Genomic DNA, 18,256 nt, shown 5'->3' on the forward strand with positions numbered 1-18,256 from the left:
GAACCCCTCTGGAAAAAAATGGACTTGAAGTTCCCTGTTTTCATTGTGGCCATAAAAAGGGCTCAGTTTATCTACTTGGAGCTCAAATAAAAATACCCTGGGCACAGGCAGCCCTGGCAGCGAGAGGACAGCACTCCTTCCCGTCCTGTAAGTTCACTTTTCCCAGGCTGCCCTTGTATCTTCCCTTCAAGAGCTGTGAACACTGGATGCATATAGATTGGGAATCAGCTGAAGAGACAGAATAAACTGTCTTTCTGGGGATAAGGTCTCAAACATGTCACACAGCTTCATGGTATTATGGAAAAAGTAAGGACTTTATCAGAAAGGTGTAGGTTTAAAGCCCTGTATTGCACATCTTAGGCAAATCAAACTTTTTATTAAAAATTTATTTTATTATTTTTTAGAGAGAGATAAACATCCATGAGAGAAACATCATCGATTGGCTGCCTCCTGCATGCCCCTCTCTGGGCATGGAGCCTGCAACCCAGGCATGTGCCCTGACCTGGAATCAAACCGTGATCTCTCTGTTCCTGGGTCGATGCTCAACCCCTGAGCCACATCAGCCGGGCAAGTCAAACTTTCTGAGCCTTCAGGAGCATGTCTCATCTCCACCGTCCTAAATGTCACAGCAGAGCTGGACTTAGTGGCATTCATCGTCCTGAACGACTGTCAAGGGGAGGAGATGAGTCAAGAGAGAGCAGTTTTGACTAAATGGGCAGGACTTTCTGCCAGGGACATTAGCCACTTTCCATTTCCTAAACCGGGCTTTCCCATCCGACCAGGAAATAGATGCAGGCCCTGCATCTGCTTCCCTGTGGCCATGTGATGGAACCGACATCAGAGCTTTCCAGAAAATGAGGCTGGTCATCAGGTTGCTGAAAACAAGCAGATAAATAATTGATCAACTCAATCTGTGTCTCCAAAGATCACTGATAATAATGAGCCAGCCATCCTCCTGTTTCAAGCAAGCATGGGTCTCTAGCTAGAAATCAGAAGGTGCAGCTGAGAGCCTTTTAGATACTCCTCCTCTCTGGTTGTATCTGAAGATCATGTGGAGCCCCAACCACTTGGCTCAGTGCATAGAACGTTGGCCCCCGGAATGAAGGATCTAGAGTTTGATTCTGGTCAAAGGGCACATACCTCAGTTGCAGGCTTGATCCAGGCCCTGGTCAGGGCAAGTGCAAGAGGCAAACAATCCATATATCTCTCTCACATTGATGTGGCTCTCCTTCTCCCTTCCACTCTCTCTAAAAATCAATGGAAAAATAGCCTCAGGTGAGGGTTAACAAAAAAGAAAAATAAAGATCATGTGCAGCTATCTAGTTTATTCAAAGTTGTTCTCCATAATAAAGAGTCCCCTCTATTCACGCTCAGATACAGGCCACATCCCATAGCTTCTTGTGTGTTTCACTGGTCCTCAGAGCCTTCCCCAAGGTTATTTTTTCATTCACAATACCTTTGTTCCTCTGAACCAGCCAAGCTTTTTCTTCTAGATTCACTTTTCCTATAAAACTATCTATTAATTCTGTCTAGTGATACTCAAAAAATTCCAGAAAATGTCTCAAAAATTTTTCTATAGGTCTGTACTGCACCTTTTTTGTTATTCTCAAGTGAATTTTGTTTGCCCTTATTTATTACTAGCAAAAATGTTTATTGTTTCTCACAAGCAGAAGCATGGTACCATTGAAAAAGCAGGAACTGTAGTCAAAATTTGTATTCCAGTTTCAATTCTGACAGTTACTGGCTAGAAGAGCATGAACAAAACAATCCCCTATTAATTCTTTCATTTATTCAGTGCCTAGTTTGTACTAATTACTAAGCTAGGTGCTGGGAACACAAAGACGCTTAAAACACATTCTGTTCCTTTAAAAAAAAAGTTTTTATTATTTCAGAGAGAGGAAGGGAGAGGGAGAGAGAGAGACGGAAACATCAATAATGAGAGAGAATCCTCGATCGGCTGCCTCCCGCACACCCCCGATTGGGGATTGAGCCCAAAACCCAGGCATATACCCTGACCAGGAATCAAACCTTAACCTCCTAGGTTAACGCTAAACCACTGAGCCACACTGGTGGGCCATTCTCTGTTCTTACAGAATTCATTATCTAGAGTATAAATAGGTAAGCATATAATACAGAGTGATAAGTTCCATGATAAAAGATTTACACAGGCCCGGCCGGTGTGGGTCAGTGGTTGAGTGTCGGCCCATGAACCTGGTCAGGGCATGTGCCCAGGATATGGGCTCAATCCCCAGTAGGGGTGTGCAGGAAGCAGCCCATTGACATTTCTACCTCTCTATCCCTCTCCCTTCCTCTCTCTAAAATCAATAAAAGCATAGTTAAAAAAAAAAAATTTACACAAGGTATTATGGGAACTCAGAGATGAGAGAGACCTACTAGTACAGATCAGTGCTGGAAAGAGAAATCAGAAAACACTCCAGGAGGTGTCCCTGAGGAATTCTTAAAAGATGAGTAGGTGGAGCATATTCCAGACAGGAGGGGATCTCTGGGGCAAAGGCATACTCAAAGTTCAATACTATTGGCAAGAAAGTTCAAAGTAAGGGGTGTGTAGATATGAACTGAAGAGGGCCAGGTCATGGAGAGGACATTATATTTAATATCTTGAGCTATCAGTGGTTATAAATTAGCATGCTGCAATATACTGAGTCATGAATTCCTTACAGGTGTGCTGTTGAAGCTTGATCAGTGTGTAAAATATATTTCTATATAGTGTTTTTTGACACATAAGGGTAGGACAAAAGTAGGTTTATAATAATGAATTCATGAAAGTTTACTCTTGTACTTTTATTGATCACTAGTGCCCCGGTGCACGGATTCGTGCACATTGAAATTAATCCCTGGCTGGGACTGGGCAAGACAGGCCAGACATGCCCTGGTGCCAGCCTCCTGTGGTCCCTCCCCAGCCAGCTGCCAGTGCTGTGGCTTGAAGGGCATCTGTGGAGTGAGCGGGGTCCCTCCGGCAGGTGGGGTTCCTTGGCCGGGCCTGTGGGGATTGGGCCAAAACCGGCTCTCTGACATCCCCCGAGGGGTTCCGGATTGCGAGAGGGCAGTTCTCAGGTGATGCACCCTGGAATCAGGCTCCCTCCTCTCTGGTTCCAGGGTGAGTCACCAGAGAACTGCAGCTACCAAGTCACTGCAGCTCAGCAGCCCCTATGTTGAGCATCTACCCCCTGGTGGTCATTGCGTGTCATAGCTACCGGTTGGATGATCGCTTAGCCTTTTATATATAGAGGCCTGGTGCACAAATTGGTGCACGGGTGGGGTCCAGCCAGCCCACCCCAATTGGCTGAGCCATCGGGGGTAGGGGCCACGGGCAGTTGGCCAGCCCGCCCTGCCCCCTGGTCAAACTCCCGGTTGAACTTCTGGTTGAGGGGACAATTTGCATATTAGCCTTTTATTATATAGGATTATTATATAGGATTGTATTATTTTTCATATGAACACCTATAAATCTACTTTTGTCCCACCCTGTATTTTGATGTGCTGAGTTAAACTAAAATAAGCCAGCAAGTAAGCAAAATGCAAGAGGTATAACATAAAACCAGGCCAAAAAAAGGATGATGGCCCTGGCCAGTATGGCTCAGTTGGTGGAGTGTTGTCCCGTCCTGTGCACTGAAAGGTCACTGCTTCAGCCTGTTAAGGGCATGTAAGGGAGGCAAGTGATCAGTTTCTCTTTCATATTAATATTTCTTCCTCTCCCTTCCTAAGGAAAAAAGTTAAAAATATTAAAAAACCAAAAAGACTGTTATACATTTAAGATCTTTGCTTCGTGACTATGAAAAAATATGTAGCTGAGTTAAGATTTCACCCATCAGCCCGGCAAGTGTGGCTAAATAGGATGAGCATCGTCCTGTACACCAAAAGGTTGCTGGCCCAATTCCCCGTCAGGACACATACCTCAGTTGCAGGTTTGATCCCCGGTAGGGGTGTGTGCAGAAGGCAACAGATTGATGTTTCCCTATTACATCAATGTTTTTTTTTCTCTCTCTCTAAGCATGTCCTTGGGTGAGGATTAAAAAACCAAAATTTTACCCATCATGGCTGGGAAAAAGTAGATGGATTCTCCTGCTGGTTTTGTCAGTTTTTCCCAAGTAGATGTGGTAAGGGCGTTCCCTCCTACCACACTGCTAAGGCCATGGAAGAGGTTCCCAGGGGAGAGTGTGGACACAGTCAACAAAGCCCATGACGCAGGCTGCTTTCCCGCTGCTCTGTGATCTAGGGAATCTGCAAGTAGCTCACAAAGGCAAGGGGTGGGAGGAAATGGTATGATTAGATATGCAGGGAGGGCAAACAAAAAAACAAAAACACCTCAGTTTAATATCTCCCAATTATGTCCTCTTCTACGAGTAAGCCATTGTGACCAATAGCATCGCTGCACTTAAGAGTAATAAAGGTGAATGTTACAAAAACCACAGACATATTCAGCTGCTAAAAACATATGACATAGCAATTTCTGTTCTTACTGCTGGGGTGGGTGTGGTTAGTCATCAGGACAGGCCCTGATGGTCAGTTGAGCAAGTGAACCTTGTTCTAGTCGTAACACTCTAAAGAGGCTGCACGTGGGGCCGGTGTTTCGGCTTGGGGAGGCGAGGGAAATAGATGAGAACTGTGTTCAAGTTTCCTGTCTTGGGCTCCATAGTCACATTATGTAATATTCCACTGTAAAACAGAAAACTGGTGATTATTAATGTGAGAAATGGAGAAACAGTGGAAACTGAGACATTTAAATGTGAATAAATTCTAAAGATTGAAATGAGAGTCAAAAGACCAATTAATCATTTAAAAGTTAATTCTGTTTTTAACCAACAGATATTCTTAACCAATCTGAAACATTTTCTTTAACAATTTTCCCATATACCTACTCAGGATTCCTTGTATCTGCTCATCCCACCCTACCAGCCTACACCATTAAGGAGATTAATAAGGGTCAGCTTGGTGCATTCACGCAGAAAAGAAACAGGATAATCTAAGTATCCAATTGGCTTGTGAGATGGTAGGAAAAACCCCACCCCTTCTTTTCTCCCCTCAAACGATGATAAAGGAGGCAGAAAGACAGCAAGTTTAAGTGAAATGTTTACATTTATATTGAAATATGCACTACAACAGAATGAGTTCACTGGTCAATGAAACTTTGCCAAAGCAGAATCACAGACTTGCGCCGGGGAGGTCCAGTCCGCTAGCAGCAGTGATCCCCAAGCAGGAACACCAACAAGAAGCTGGGAGACCCCACTCCAAAAAGCCTCCTTTCAAGAGACCCCAACTCACTTCTCCCACATGCACTCACACAGACTTAATAACGTGGACATGCCCACGATTTCAATGTTTTCAGTTTCTTCACTGCAATAAATATAAACTGGCAATGCTCATACACCACAGCACAGACAATATTTCAGGCTTTAGCAGACAACTGTAAACAGTGACTAGGCTGAAAAAATAAATTTGGAATTTAACAATGAGACAGAATTCATAACAGCAGGGCATAAGCTACTCCAGATGTTTTGTGTGGGTTCAGGTTTTTGACAAAAGATATAGTCCAAAAAGGCCGTGACAGTCTAGAATATTATGACAGCAAAACAACAGGTCCAAGATCACCCCTGGCAGTACATCTTTCACCTGCCACATTCAAGATGCAACCGTAGAAATCGTTCTAGTGTCATCACCAGCTGCTACTTAATGTAGCAGGAATGGATGGGCAAAGGACTTAAAATCTGCTGGTAGAGGAACAGAATAATACCTCTGCAAAATTGGCCCCTTAATCATAATGACAACTAGGACATTTCACCTGGACAGTGCATTAAATTTATATATAGGAGGGAGGAGAGAGGGGAGGAAGAAGGAGAGGGAGAGGGAGAGGTCCAAAGACTAAGCATTAAGTTCTGTCACTGTAGCAAACTGGGATGTCGATGAAAGAAAAATACAGGGTGTTCCCCAAAAATATATACAAACTTTAACAGCTGATAGCTCAAGTTTGAAAATGAAGTGTATTTTAATAAACAATGCCTTTATTCATTTTTGGGGACACCTAGATGAACACTTTCTGCCTGAGGCAGTGCTGGCATGAAATGAAAGCGGACTCAATATCTGCACATTAGCAATGGGGCAGACTTTTATTTACGAGGCTAGTGTTTCAAATACTATTGCTTGAACAGCTCCGGTAAGTAGAAAATGCAGTGATATCTCAGGTCTGTACACATGAGCACAGGAGCTGAAGGCCAGCACACACAGGGACACTGAATCCTCTGCGGCTGGAGCACCCTCAGACTCCCACCCTCTGACAAACAGAAGACCTGGAAAGGAAACTGTCTTTTCACACACAAAATTGTGGCTTAATCAGTTATTCTCCCTAGAACTTTACCCAAGCTAAGAAAAAAAAAAAAAATCTGTCTTGAAAAATTCAAGAACCTGGGTTACTAAAAATAAAAAGAAAACTTTAAAATAGTAAACAAGTTTAGTAAACACCATGTGTACTTTCTTGTTAATGAAGACATGATACATTCAGAAAAGTATGTATTTTTTTCTTAAAAAGACAAAAAATAATAAAATTCCTAGAAAGAGGCTTGACAAAAAAAGAACACATCAGCTCAAGCTCTATCCCTCAACCAGGACTGGCTCAGCACAAATCAGCACCCCGCCCCCTGCCCCCCAAAGCACTGCTATCTGCCTGGCAAGCAGACATGAAGCATACACCTTAGTTACTGAACCAGAATGTTAAGCAAAATCACTGCAGAGCAAAAAATGGATGGGCTACTTTAATATCTACCTGGTCCAGTTTAAAATATCTGTTTGTAGATCCAGTTTGTATACATTTCATAGTTCACTAAACAAAAACCATCCACTGTCCCCTTGTTTTAAAATGGCAGTTCTTGTAGCTCAAACCATTCAGATAATAAAGAGCTCTCTTGAAAGAAATTCTCAGAAGATACATTAGGAAGAAATCCTGAAAGTTAAACAAGCCTGAGATGGGGGAGGGGGAGGAATCAAGTAGGATATTTATTCTGAAGAACAGTTCCACTTGTTTCCTCATGAGAAAAGGCCAAACTTTTCTGGACTGATATAATTTAAAAACTAAGACAATACAAAAATAAAATATACACCTTAAGATACTAAAAAACTTGAAATAATGCCAGGGCTTATGGAATGAAAAATAGAAGAGGTCTGATCCTGATCCTCCCCAAGCCCCCCACCAAAAAAAAAAGGAAAGAAACTGTAACAGATTCTAAGGGAAAAGCAAACCAAACAAACCACTCTGGATCTGGATAGCACTACACAGACTCTAGCGCAGAACACCACACAAGAATGAGTCACATCAGAATATCATGAGAGTAACTGGCTGGGAACTTACACACCCAGCAACAGAGCTCCTAGGTCAAAAATGTATTAAAGCTGGTAACATCAGCAAGGACCCCTCCAAAAAAGGAGCAAAGGATGCATGCATGGGTCTATTACAGACATGATATTCAGCAGCATAAAAATAATACCCACCACAGAGTACCCCAATTGGGGCAAAACCTATTCTTCACTGCTAAGCCTGGGAAAGATAAGACAGTGGAACAAACCCACTTGTAACTATAGCATCTCCCATATTTGAATGACAAGTATGTCCAATCTGATGTTATATGTCAAAACATTGAGAATACATGAATAAAGGAAAATAAAAACAAAAGGCTAAATTATGAACCTTAAAAACTGGGAAAAAACATGTTTTAAAGCCAAGTAGGTGTGATTCTGATCATTATTATATATGACATAATCCACAGAAAGAAAGGCCAAGAAAAGAATCTTCATTTTGTTCAGTACTTAGGCTTGATGTCATTCTAGGTGAAACAGTGATAGTTCAATAAATGTGTCACACATACAACTAAAAAGTCCCCTTCTGGTTTCAAATGAATTTAAACAACCATCTTTCTTAACTAATTTTTCTCCTGTGTCAAACAAACCTATGTACAGGACCAGTTTCAATCCCTCCTCCCTTTCAAACACTAGATATGAACATCCAGGAACATTCTACAACGCAAAGTGCCTTAGGAAAGAGGATTCCATAGTGCCAGTGACATAACTGATCTGAGGAAGCGGGGATGCAATGAATACTGATGGGAGCCAGTCAGGCAATGGTGGTTTGTTTCTCCTCAGGTGTTTCCTCCAACAACTGCATGATCAGTTCATGGAGGGGTTTGCAGATCTTTGCGTAGCCCCCTCCTGTGAGATGCAGAAAATCAAACATGTCGTGGCAGGAGATGGCACCGTCCGAGTGCACGAAGCCCCCATCTGTATCCAGGAGCTGAACATTGGCAAGCTTTGGCAGGGAAACCTTGAGGAGCTGGTTCACCTTGGCATTTTTTTGCCTCAAAGGGTTGGGCTTCTCACCTCGAGGTAACAAACCCTGGGGCAGAGCAGAAAAGAACATAAGATGAGAAGAGTCTCTTGCTATGTCTACTTATTTGGCACTTGCTACACCTTTGATTTCTGAAACACTGGACCAGCTTGGTTTAGATAAAAGTTCTCTGACCATCCCTTCTCAGTCTCTCCAGGAGTTCCTCTTCCTCCTCCTGTCCATGAATCATTGATATTCTTAGGGTCGTCTCCTTGGCTCACTATTCTTCCCAGTCTAAAAACTTTGGCCCAGATCTCTCCCTAGAGCTTCTGAACATCAGCTACAAAAGTAAACTTGAATGCTCCTGCGGCACTCCCAAGTTCACATGCCCAACTTCCCCCAAACTATGCTCCTTCTACATTCTTTGTATCAACTGGTCATTCCAACACCCCCGAGTCTCTCACCCACATACCTTATCTATTTATCATTAAATTACTCAGCTTTTAAATCCCAAACATTTTTCTAATCCATTCTGATTATATACACTGTTATAGCTAGTTATTCACACCTCCATTAATGTAAAATCTCCTGACTGGTCTTTCTATGTCCAATGTTGTCTTTCCTTCACATCTTTCTCAACACAGTCACTAGAATAATCTAGCTCAAATACACATCTATTTGTTAATGCCACATGGAACCTACACGACTGCACATGAGAAATAGAGTTGGAACAAATGCTGTCTTGATGAACCAGAGACACAAAATATCTGGTAGGTTAAAACAGAGATGTGTCCTAAATTTGTTTTTAACTTATATGTTAATGATCTAATATGCTTTTCAGATAAAGCAGGTATCTGTCCTTCTATAATAAATAAAAGCCTGGTCTTATATGATAAGAGCAAGGTTTTATCATCTCAAACTAGAAATGGCCTTTAAAAACCATCAAGTCTAGCCGAAACCGGTTTGGCTCGGTGGATAGAGCGTCGGCCTGCGGACTGGGGGATCCCGGGTTCGGTTCCGGTCAGGGGCATGTGCCTTGGTTGTGGGCACGTCCCCAGTGGGGGGTGTGCAGGAGGCAGCTGATCGATGTTCCTCTCTCGTCGATGTTTCTGGCTCTCTGTCCCTTTCCCTTCCTCTCTGTAAAATATCAATAAAATATATTTAAAAAAACAACAACAACAAAAAAAACCGCCGAAACCGGTTTGGCTCAGCGGATAGAGCGTCGGCCTGCGGACTGAAGGGTCCCGGGTTCGATTCCGGTCAGGGGCACGTACCTTGGTTGCGGGCACATCCCCAGTAGGGGGTGTGCAGGAGGCAGCTGACCGATGTTTCTCTCTCATCAATGTTTCTAACTCTCTATCCCTCTCCCTTCCTCTCTGTAAAAAAATCAATAAAATATATTTTAAAAAAAAAACCAAAAAAAAAAAACCATCAAGTCTACTATAAAATTATTGTCAGACATCCCCAACTTTTTAGCTGGTTAATAGCTAATAATGACATCTATTTCTACTAAGAGGTCTTATTTCACAAAAATAGATTTTTTTGTGGGTATTCTATTAAAAGATAATTTTTATTATGCCCAGAGTAAGTACTTGTTCATGCCTGTTTTACTTTTTTTTTCAGCAAAATTTGGGGGCCTTGATTACCAATTTATTGTGTGATTTTATATTTAGTTCCAAAAGAGAATCATGACTCTGCTACCCTCATTCATCTTCTTCTATCCTTGTTAAAAGCGCCTCAAAATGTCACAGATGAGCCCTGGCCGTTGTGGCTCAGTTGGGCATCGTCCCATACACGGAAAGGTTGCTGGTTCGATTCCCGGTCAGGCTCGATCCCCAGTAGGGCGTGCAGGAGGCAGATCAATGTTTCACTCTCACATTGATGCTTTTCTCTCTCCCTCCTCCTTCTTCTCTTAAAAAAAAAGTCACAGATGAGGTCATCCTAAACTCTAGTTTATATATGACTGTTAGAATGAGCAACCAGGAAGGATGGCCAGTGAACAATAAATACATACTTTGTTCTGACTTTCAAATAATACAACAGCAGTCAAAGCCATAAAGAATGATTAAGCCTCAAGAACAGGGCACCATACCTACTGAAATTTTCAAGCAAGAATGAGAAAAGTAGTTAAGTATTTGCATATATTTTCCTTAATATCAGGGTATGCCATGGGACTTTCCCCCCTAAAATAATTAGTAATTGCTAAAATATGTTAAAACAAACACAGCTCTCTCTGGCGCACTGGGTTCCTGGCTCTCCTGTGGCAGGGGACATGCTCCCCTGCGCCCACGTGGCTTACAGCCATCTGGGACTCCACACATGGACTAGTGGACTTTAATTAGCTTAGAGACTGAACTACACCTGGCTACAACCTGGAACAGAAGCTCTGGACACTGGCCTGCTTTTCACTCTCTTGGAACCCTCGCTTTCCAGGACTAGCTTAAGGGCATGGGATTTTGAAACTTGAGAGAAAGAAGCTTCACAGGCAACCCGCTTTGGGCCCCCTTCCCTGCTGCAGAGAGTCGATCTATCCCTCCATAAACGTTGCTTTCACTTAAAAAAAACGACAAAAAAAAACAAAAAATATTATGTTCCTAATCCCTTTACCATACAACAATGATTTTAATTGTTGCCTTTTCCAATTGCATATATACTTTTAAGTAGTTCTAAATAAAAGATACATAGTTTATTCGAATTTTTCACTTAAATACATCTCAAGTTGTTTTTATGCAGTTTTCATAATTGTCATATGATTAATGCTATTATGTAAATGGCCTGTGCAATCATTCCCCCATGGGGTTAACTGGTTAGGTTATTGCCAATGTTTTAGTGTTGTAGGTAGAACCACTGTACATCAAATTTAAGTCTGATTGAACTAAAGAATATGTATGGAGGATTTATTCAACAACTTCATGCAATAAATATGTCCTAAGCAAGTACTATGTACTTGGCACTGTACTTCAGAACTCATAACTACAATATAATCCTTTCTGGAACAAGGCAAGATATAAGTAAGTAAATTAAATGACATAAAATACCACATAATAAAAATAATTTTTAAAAGACCTGGCACCTGGCCTGTGTGGCTCAGCGGTTGAGTGTCAACCTATGAAACAAGAGGTCACAATTCGAGTCTTGGTCAGGGCACATGCATGGGTTGCAGGCCTGACCACCAGTGAGGGGAGGGCAGGAGGCAGCTGATCAATGATTCTCTCTCATCACTGATGTTTCTATTACTTTCTCCCTCTCCCTTCCTCTCTGAAATCAATAAAAACACATTTGAAGAAACAAACAAAAAACAAACCTGGTTCCCCAGCATCTGTAAGATAAAATGCAAACTCTTAACATGGCATACAAATTCCGAAATGACCTGGCTGTGGCCTCTCTCTTAATCCTAGTCTCAAACTTTTCCAATGACAACCCTGAAATTCTTCTAGCACCCTCACTCACTCACCCAACAAACATATACATGAAGTCTTTGATCATTTTCTTTTGTCCTCTGTAATGCCTTCTCTTCTTTCTGATCCCCATTTGGAGACCAATTAATTCTTTAAAACTAAACTCAGACATCAACTATATGTCTAAAACATAGCATTCTCTCCTTACTCCCATTAGTATACAGTGTAATAAATTTCTCTTTATACTGCTGTCCACCCGCCAGGCTGTGAGCTCCTTGAGAAGTACTATGTCTTTTCAGTTTGTGTATGTAGGACCTAGGACAGTACTTTGCACATAGTAGTCCTCACATGTTTGAGTAAATGCCTATCTTCTTCATACTATTTAATTCAAGAACTGAACACATCAGATTTTGCTAAAACATACTTTTTTAGTTGGGCTATGGATATCTACAGGTACACTTGTCTGTGAAACAGACTGTTGTTTGTCTCTGAGACCATGAAGACTCACTGCTTTAACTCTACAAAGGGTAGCACTTTCTGTTAAGGTTAAGACTATGAAGTACCCATTTTCTTAGTGATGGAATCTCTGATATGTCAGGGAATTCAGAGATCCAATGACTACACCACCTTTAACATATTAACAGTGACACAGAAAACACCACATTTAAACTAGTTCAAACTCAGGGCTAATAAAAAGAGACTCAGGACTAGGACAAGTCTCATATGTAATTTTAAAAATTATTAGAAGACAGTTAAAAAATTTTTAAAAATAAGGCTACCTGAGACAACAAAGAGGGTTTCCACTTCTAAATAAGGATGAGAAGATATAAGATGACCCCACAGCTGGTCTGGGAAATGATGAGACCGGTAAGACAATGGAATATATCAGAGAAGTGTTTCTCAGGAGTATCATAACTGCTTCCACCTAAAGATTCATGAACCTCACATTTCTAAAAGATTCCTCACCTGACCCAATCGCATCAAGGTCTCCACCCACCCAAAGACTACATACCAATACAATGATTTTGGCCTGTGGCTGCCTTGTGTTGATAAGTTGTACGATGGCCTCGATTCCACCTGCTACTTCTTCTGCCGTATTTTCATGGTTGTTTGTTCCTACCCAGACAACAATGACCTAGAATTTAGGGGGGAAAAAAGAGGGGGTAAATACCCAGGAATAAAGGAACTTCTCAATGGTACTAACTTCAACTGAGCAATCACCTTAAAACACTGATTCACACCTCATATATATATTAAAATAAATTCCCAGAAGGAAAATAAGAGAATTCTTTCATCATCATGGAGTTGGAAGCTAATCTCTTAAAATCTAGAAATTATACAGAAAACATAACAAATTCAATGTCTAAAAATAAAACCTGTGCATGTCAAAAAATTTAAATAAAGTGAGATCTAAAAAATCTGGGGAAAAATATTTGCTACCTGTATCACAAAGTCTCCCTGACTAGAAGTACTAAAGTACCCAAGGCAGTGTAACAGGGATAAATACACAGCTGCATTCAAGTAATTCACTGGGGTGGAAGCTGGATGAAGTTTTAACAAGGTTTTCTTTTTTAAAAAAATGTCTCTAGGTGTATGTCTATCACCTAGAGACATACATCTTACTTTTCCACACTATCACAAAAGAGAGGAACCTGGATGAGTTTTTCTATTAGAAAGGCAAAGAGTAAAATAAAACTAAAGCAGTTGATATCAGTGGCTCAGCTTTGCTTCTTTCTTTGAGGTTGGAAAAAACATGGAAGATGTTTATAATGTGATAAGGTAGAGTACATCTGTGGTGCACCTTTGTTCACATCTGCTTCAAATGTTCTTCAGAAGACCTTGGAGACGTTGATTACCAATTTGTTTATATGGTTAAATAGATCCAAATTACTTCCTGAGGTGAATCTTGGCCCTGCTCCCATGGCCCACCTCTGAGCAGCTTACCCCTCATACTGCCTCAGGTTCATAGACTTGCACACCTCATTAGCAACACCTCTCTCCCTACAGTTGAAGAGTGTAACAATTACAAATACCATTCAAGCACGTACACTGATTTCTTTCCTTTTTTTTTTTTTTGGTTAATCCTCACCCAAGGATATTTTTTTCATTGAATTTTAGACAGAGTGAAAGAGAGGGGTAGAGACACAGAGAGAGAAACACTGAAGTGAGAGAGACATATCAATTGGTTGCCTCCTGTACGGGGATCAAGCCTGCAATCCAGGTACATGTCTTTGACAGGAATTGACCCTTCGGTCCTCGGGCCGGTGCTCCATCCACTCAGCCAAACTGGTTAAGGGCTGATTTCTTAATTAAATGTGTATTTGGAATGTTCTTAAGCAATAACAATATCATTCATCTTAGTGGAGCATGAACCAAAGAACAACAGTGAAATAATGCTTTAAAGCAACTTTTTTACTACTAGTTTCAGACAATCTGTCTATCTGAAAAATACTCAAGATTAATGATATTCTTTAAAAAATAAGTTTCATTTCACCTTAGGTTTAATATTCTCCAGCTCTCCATTCTTTAGCCTCCATAAAACATGTCTTGTTGTATCTCCTCCAATTCCAAAATTCAGTGCATGGAGTGGGGAAAAAAGTTCTCGCCATATCTGAAAAGAGAAAAACTTGATTTATTTAAGCTAAAATTCGTGGGAAATAAAATCCCCCAATTGCAATGTGCCTGAAATAACAATTCTCATTTTCTGCATTCACACAACACACTGTAAGTAGTGTGCTACTCGGTGAAGGACTTGGAAGATGCCATTGTACAACTCAGCTCTCTGTGCAGCACTCCGTCTCAACTCAAGAAAGTCACTACTCAACCTGTTGCCCCTAAGAGGTAGCAATACTTATAATTAAGTTGCCAATTGAATAAACTCTCCCTTCCCTTTATTCAATCATTTAAAGGAACAGGGTAAAATAGAAACACGAGATGAAGATATTTACAGTGCTGGAGCCAAAAAGAAATAACACAAATAGTAAGAATTGAGAATCATGACTAAGACAAAAATAAATGAGCAAATACAAATAACAAAATAGTAAAACACAAATAAGAATTGAAAATCACGACTAGGACAAATACAATAAATGTAATGTGAAGCTTCTTGGAAGCCAAGGCCAAAAAAAGAAGTTTACTTATAAACAATGCTACCTTTTTAGTTTCATATTATGCCTAGTACACGGAGCAGCATCAAGCATGTCTGATACCTTACACTCTGAGCTAGAGCTTTTCTAGGGCGTCAGCTCAGAATGCAAGTCCACTAGTGCTGAATGCATTTACATCAGTAGCCCATAGCACCCCCATCACTTGCACTTTACCTCGTATTGCTGCATTAACTGCACCATAGAGTCCCCCACAAACAGCACATCAGGCTCTTTGTCTTTACAGTCCAGGACAAATCTGTTGTGCTGGTTGAAGAAGAAGGAAAAATTAGAAACTGGCATTTCTTTCCCCGTGAGACTTCTTGGCCTAGATAGAACAGTTGTCCAACCAGTTACTCTGTTGTTCAACATTCATTGTGGTCTGTCCCTAAAGCTGATTCCTCTTGATTGGCAATAAACTGGTGTAACTTTCTTCCCACCCTTACTATATTGATCATTCTAGTACGCTCAAGAAAACCGCAATTTTACTGAAACCAAAATTTAAAAAAATAATTTAACATGTTTTTTAAAAAATGTATCTTTTCCTCAAGCTTTTAAAAGAAAATTTCAGATATACATGCCGAAAAGTTGAAGTAATACAATGAACACCTGTACATCTTCCTCCTATAACCAATAACATTTTCCCATATTTGTTTTCTCTGTATGTATTTGCGGAACCATTTGAAGGATTTGAAGGTCAGTTGCAAACACTGTGATTCCTCACCCTTAAATATCTCAGCATGCATCTCCAAAGTGTAAAACCATTAAATTATTATCACATCTAAGAAAATGAACAATAATCCCATAATATCTAACATTCAGTCCATATTCAATCTTTCCAATTGTCCCAAGAGTTGGATTTCTATCTATCCAATCAAGAAGCATATAATTTACTTGGATGCCTTTGAAAATGTCTGTTAACCCCAAATGTGAGACACTGGCAAACTAGAATTCAAGCCTTTTTCAGTCTAATCCAAGCTGATAAGCAGTGGTGATTTGATCCTGGAATGCTTCTTTGTTCTGAAGGCACAAGACACTTTTCAAAATGGATTTACCCATCAGTGCTTCAAATTTTCATATTTGTCCCTGAGACAAACTTACATGATGCTTTAGGCAACAGGTCTCTAACCCAGTTCTAGGGAAAGGTCTGAATGCTATTTCTTTTTCTCAAACTACCTTCAATTATGCTCTCCCTAGGAATTAAGCTAGAGTTACTATTTAAGTATATCTGCTGATAATACAGTGCTGATACTGTGGTGAAACTGAGATATTCATTTGCTATAGGTGAAAATAAAGTTACTTCTGGAAATAATTTGACAATTAAAACAACTTCTCTTGCCCAGCTGGTGTGGCTCAGCAGTTGAGTATTGACCTGGGAACCAAGAGGTCACTGGTTTGATTCCTGGTCAGGGCACATGCCTGGGTGGCGGGCTCGATCCCTAGTAGGGGTTGCCCAGGAAGCAGCCGATCGATGACGTTCCTCTCTCATCAATGTTTCTATCATTCTATTCCTCTCCCTTCCTGTCTCTCTAAAAATCAATTAAAAACGTATTTAAAAAAACAACTTCTCCCTTAGGGTGACAGGATTTGGGATAGCTTTTTCTTTTCTCTAACATCCATGTCCTGTGTAAATAAAATTTTTAAAAAATTACTATTGTTTCAATAAGTATTTTTACTGAAGGGATAAGATGAGCAAGAATAAACTTGAGCTAGTGAGCAGGTGCATGTTCACGTCACGTCAAGTCTCTACTGCATGTACTCTATATAGTTCCAACTACCTTTCCATGCCAATAAAAGAACATTTATAGCATGTCATGAAATTGAGGCTCTGCTATTGTAAAGGTTCTAGTATTCCATATTTTCTTTTTCTTTTTCTTTATTTATTTTTTAAATATATTTTATTGATATTTTACAGAGAGGAAGGGAGAGGGATAGAGAGTTAGAAACATTGATGAGAGAGAAACATCGATCAGCTGCCTCCTGCACACCTCCTACTGGGGATGTGCCCGCAACCAAGGTACATGCCCTTGACCGGAATCGAACCTGGGACCTTTCAGTCCGCAGGCTGACGCTCTATCCACTGAGCCAAACCGGTTTCGGCCCATATTTTCTTTTTAAGTATAAAAGTAATTGCAGTAAGTTTGGAGAAATATAAAAGATCAAACAAAACAAAACACCTACAATCCTCCCATCGCAACCCATTGAAGTAATGAAATTACTAAAGGGGCCCAACTTTTGGCTGGCACCCCAAAGACACTCAATAAATAGCATTTTGGGGTATTTTCACACCACATCCCTCCCTTTACATAGTAGAATAATTATGTATATACTAGTACCTCCTTCGGGCACAACATGTTGAGGACAGGAAAATCTATGTTCAAATCCTAGCTTCTTATCCAGTGACTTTAATCAAGTACCTGAGTCTTATTTTTCACATCTGCTGGTAACTCTGTTTTAGAGTTGTGAAGATCAGAGTTCTATGAAAGGGGCCCAACTTTTGGCTGGCACCCCATAGGCACTCAATAAATAGCAGCCAATAGAATTGCACTTAACATTATACTAGAAGTATTTTTCTATGTAGTTACATGATTTTCAAAACCGTAATTTATATATGTATATATGTATGTGTGTATTTTATTAATATTAGAGAGAGGAAAGGAAAGAGATAGAGGTAGAAACATCCATGAGAGAGAAACATTGATGGGCTGTCTGTCTGCTCACCCCCCACTGAGGATTGAGCCTGCAACCCGGGCATGTGCCCTGACCAGAAATTGAACCCTGACCTCCAAATCTATTTTAATCTGTACTTTTTGAAAACAAAAATTAAACATTTCCTGCCATGTTTGTTGAGATACTTACCTAGTGATACTTTAAGGATATTTTTAAAAATAAGATTATTTTTTTAATTCTCATCTGGGGATTAAAGTTGATTTTGTTGACAGAGAAGGAGAGGAAAATATCAACGTGAGAAACATTGATTGGCTGCCTCCAACATGCGCCCCAACTAGGGATTGAACCCACAACCTTTTGGTGTACGAGATGACGCCCCAACCAAGCCATCTGGCCAGGACAAAACCATAATTTTTAAAGGACACATAATATCCTACTGAATGCACCTAGTGACACCTTTTTGTTTTTTAAGGCTCTTTTATCTATTGATAGACTTATCAGTAGCTTCTTATTTACTGTAATAAAGAAATGTACACATATTTTATTTTTAACATTGTGAAAATTCTTAAATCAAAGGGGATTAAGATTTTTATAGATCTTGGATATATTTCCAAATTCTTTTTTTTTTTTTTTTTTTTTTTTTTTTTTAAATAAATCTTTATTCAGATTATTACAATTATTTCTTTTTCCCCCCATAGCTCCCCTCCACCCCTTTC

At 40.3% G+C, this 18,256-nt stretch overlaps 1 protein-coding gene and 1 long non-coding RNA gene across 2 annotated transcripts in view; both read right to left on the reverse strand.

The window, feature by feature from the left end:
* Positions 1-358: 358 nt before the first annotated feature.
* Positions 359-4,479, reverse strand: LOC308257961. Its single transcript, XR_013961651.1, has 3 exons — positions 4,051-4,479; positions 1,141-1,247; positions 359-875 (listed from the first exon to the last, which is right to left on the reverse strand). It is a non-coding gene; the product is annotated as an uncharacterized lncRNA (long non-coding RNA).
* Positions 4,480-5,078: 599 nt separating this feature from the next.
* Positions 5,079-18,256, reverse strand: part of PAFAH1B2 (platelet activating factor acetylhydrolase 1b catalytic subunit 2) — a 29,041-nt gene continuing 15,863 nt past the window's right edge. Inside the window, exons 3-6 of the mRNA XM_080688170.1 lie at positions 15,048-15,137; positions 14,222-14,338; positions 12,740-12,862; positions 5,079-8,398 (exon numbers count right to left, since the gene is read on the reverse strand). Of these exons, the coding sequence (XP_080544296.1) occupies positions 8,120-8,398; positions 12,740-12,862; positions 14,222-14,338; positions 15,048-15,137 (609 nt within the window). The 3' untranslated portion in view covers positions 5,079-8,119. The remainder of the gene's footprint in view (positions 8,399-12,739; positions 12,863-14,221; positions 14,339-15,047; positions 15,138-18,256) is intronic.

Source organism: Plecotus auritus, assembly GCF_963455305.1.
Source record: "Plecotus auritus genome assembly, chromosome: 9".
In the NCBI taxonomy this organism is placed as follows: Eukaryota; Metazoa; Chordata; class Mammalia; order Chiroptera; family Vespertilionidae; genus Plecotus; species Plecotus auritus.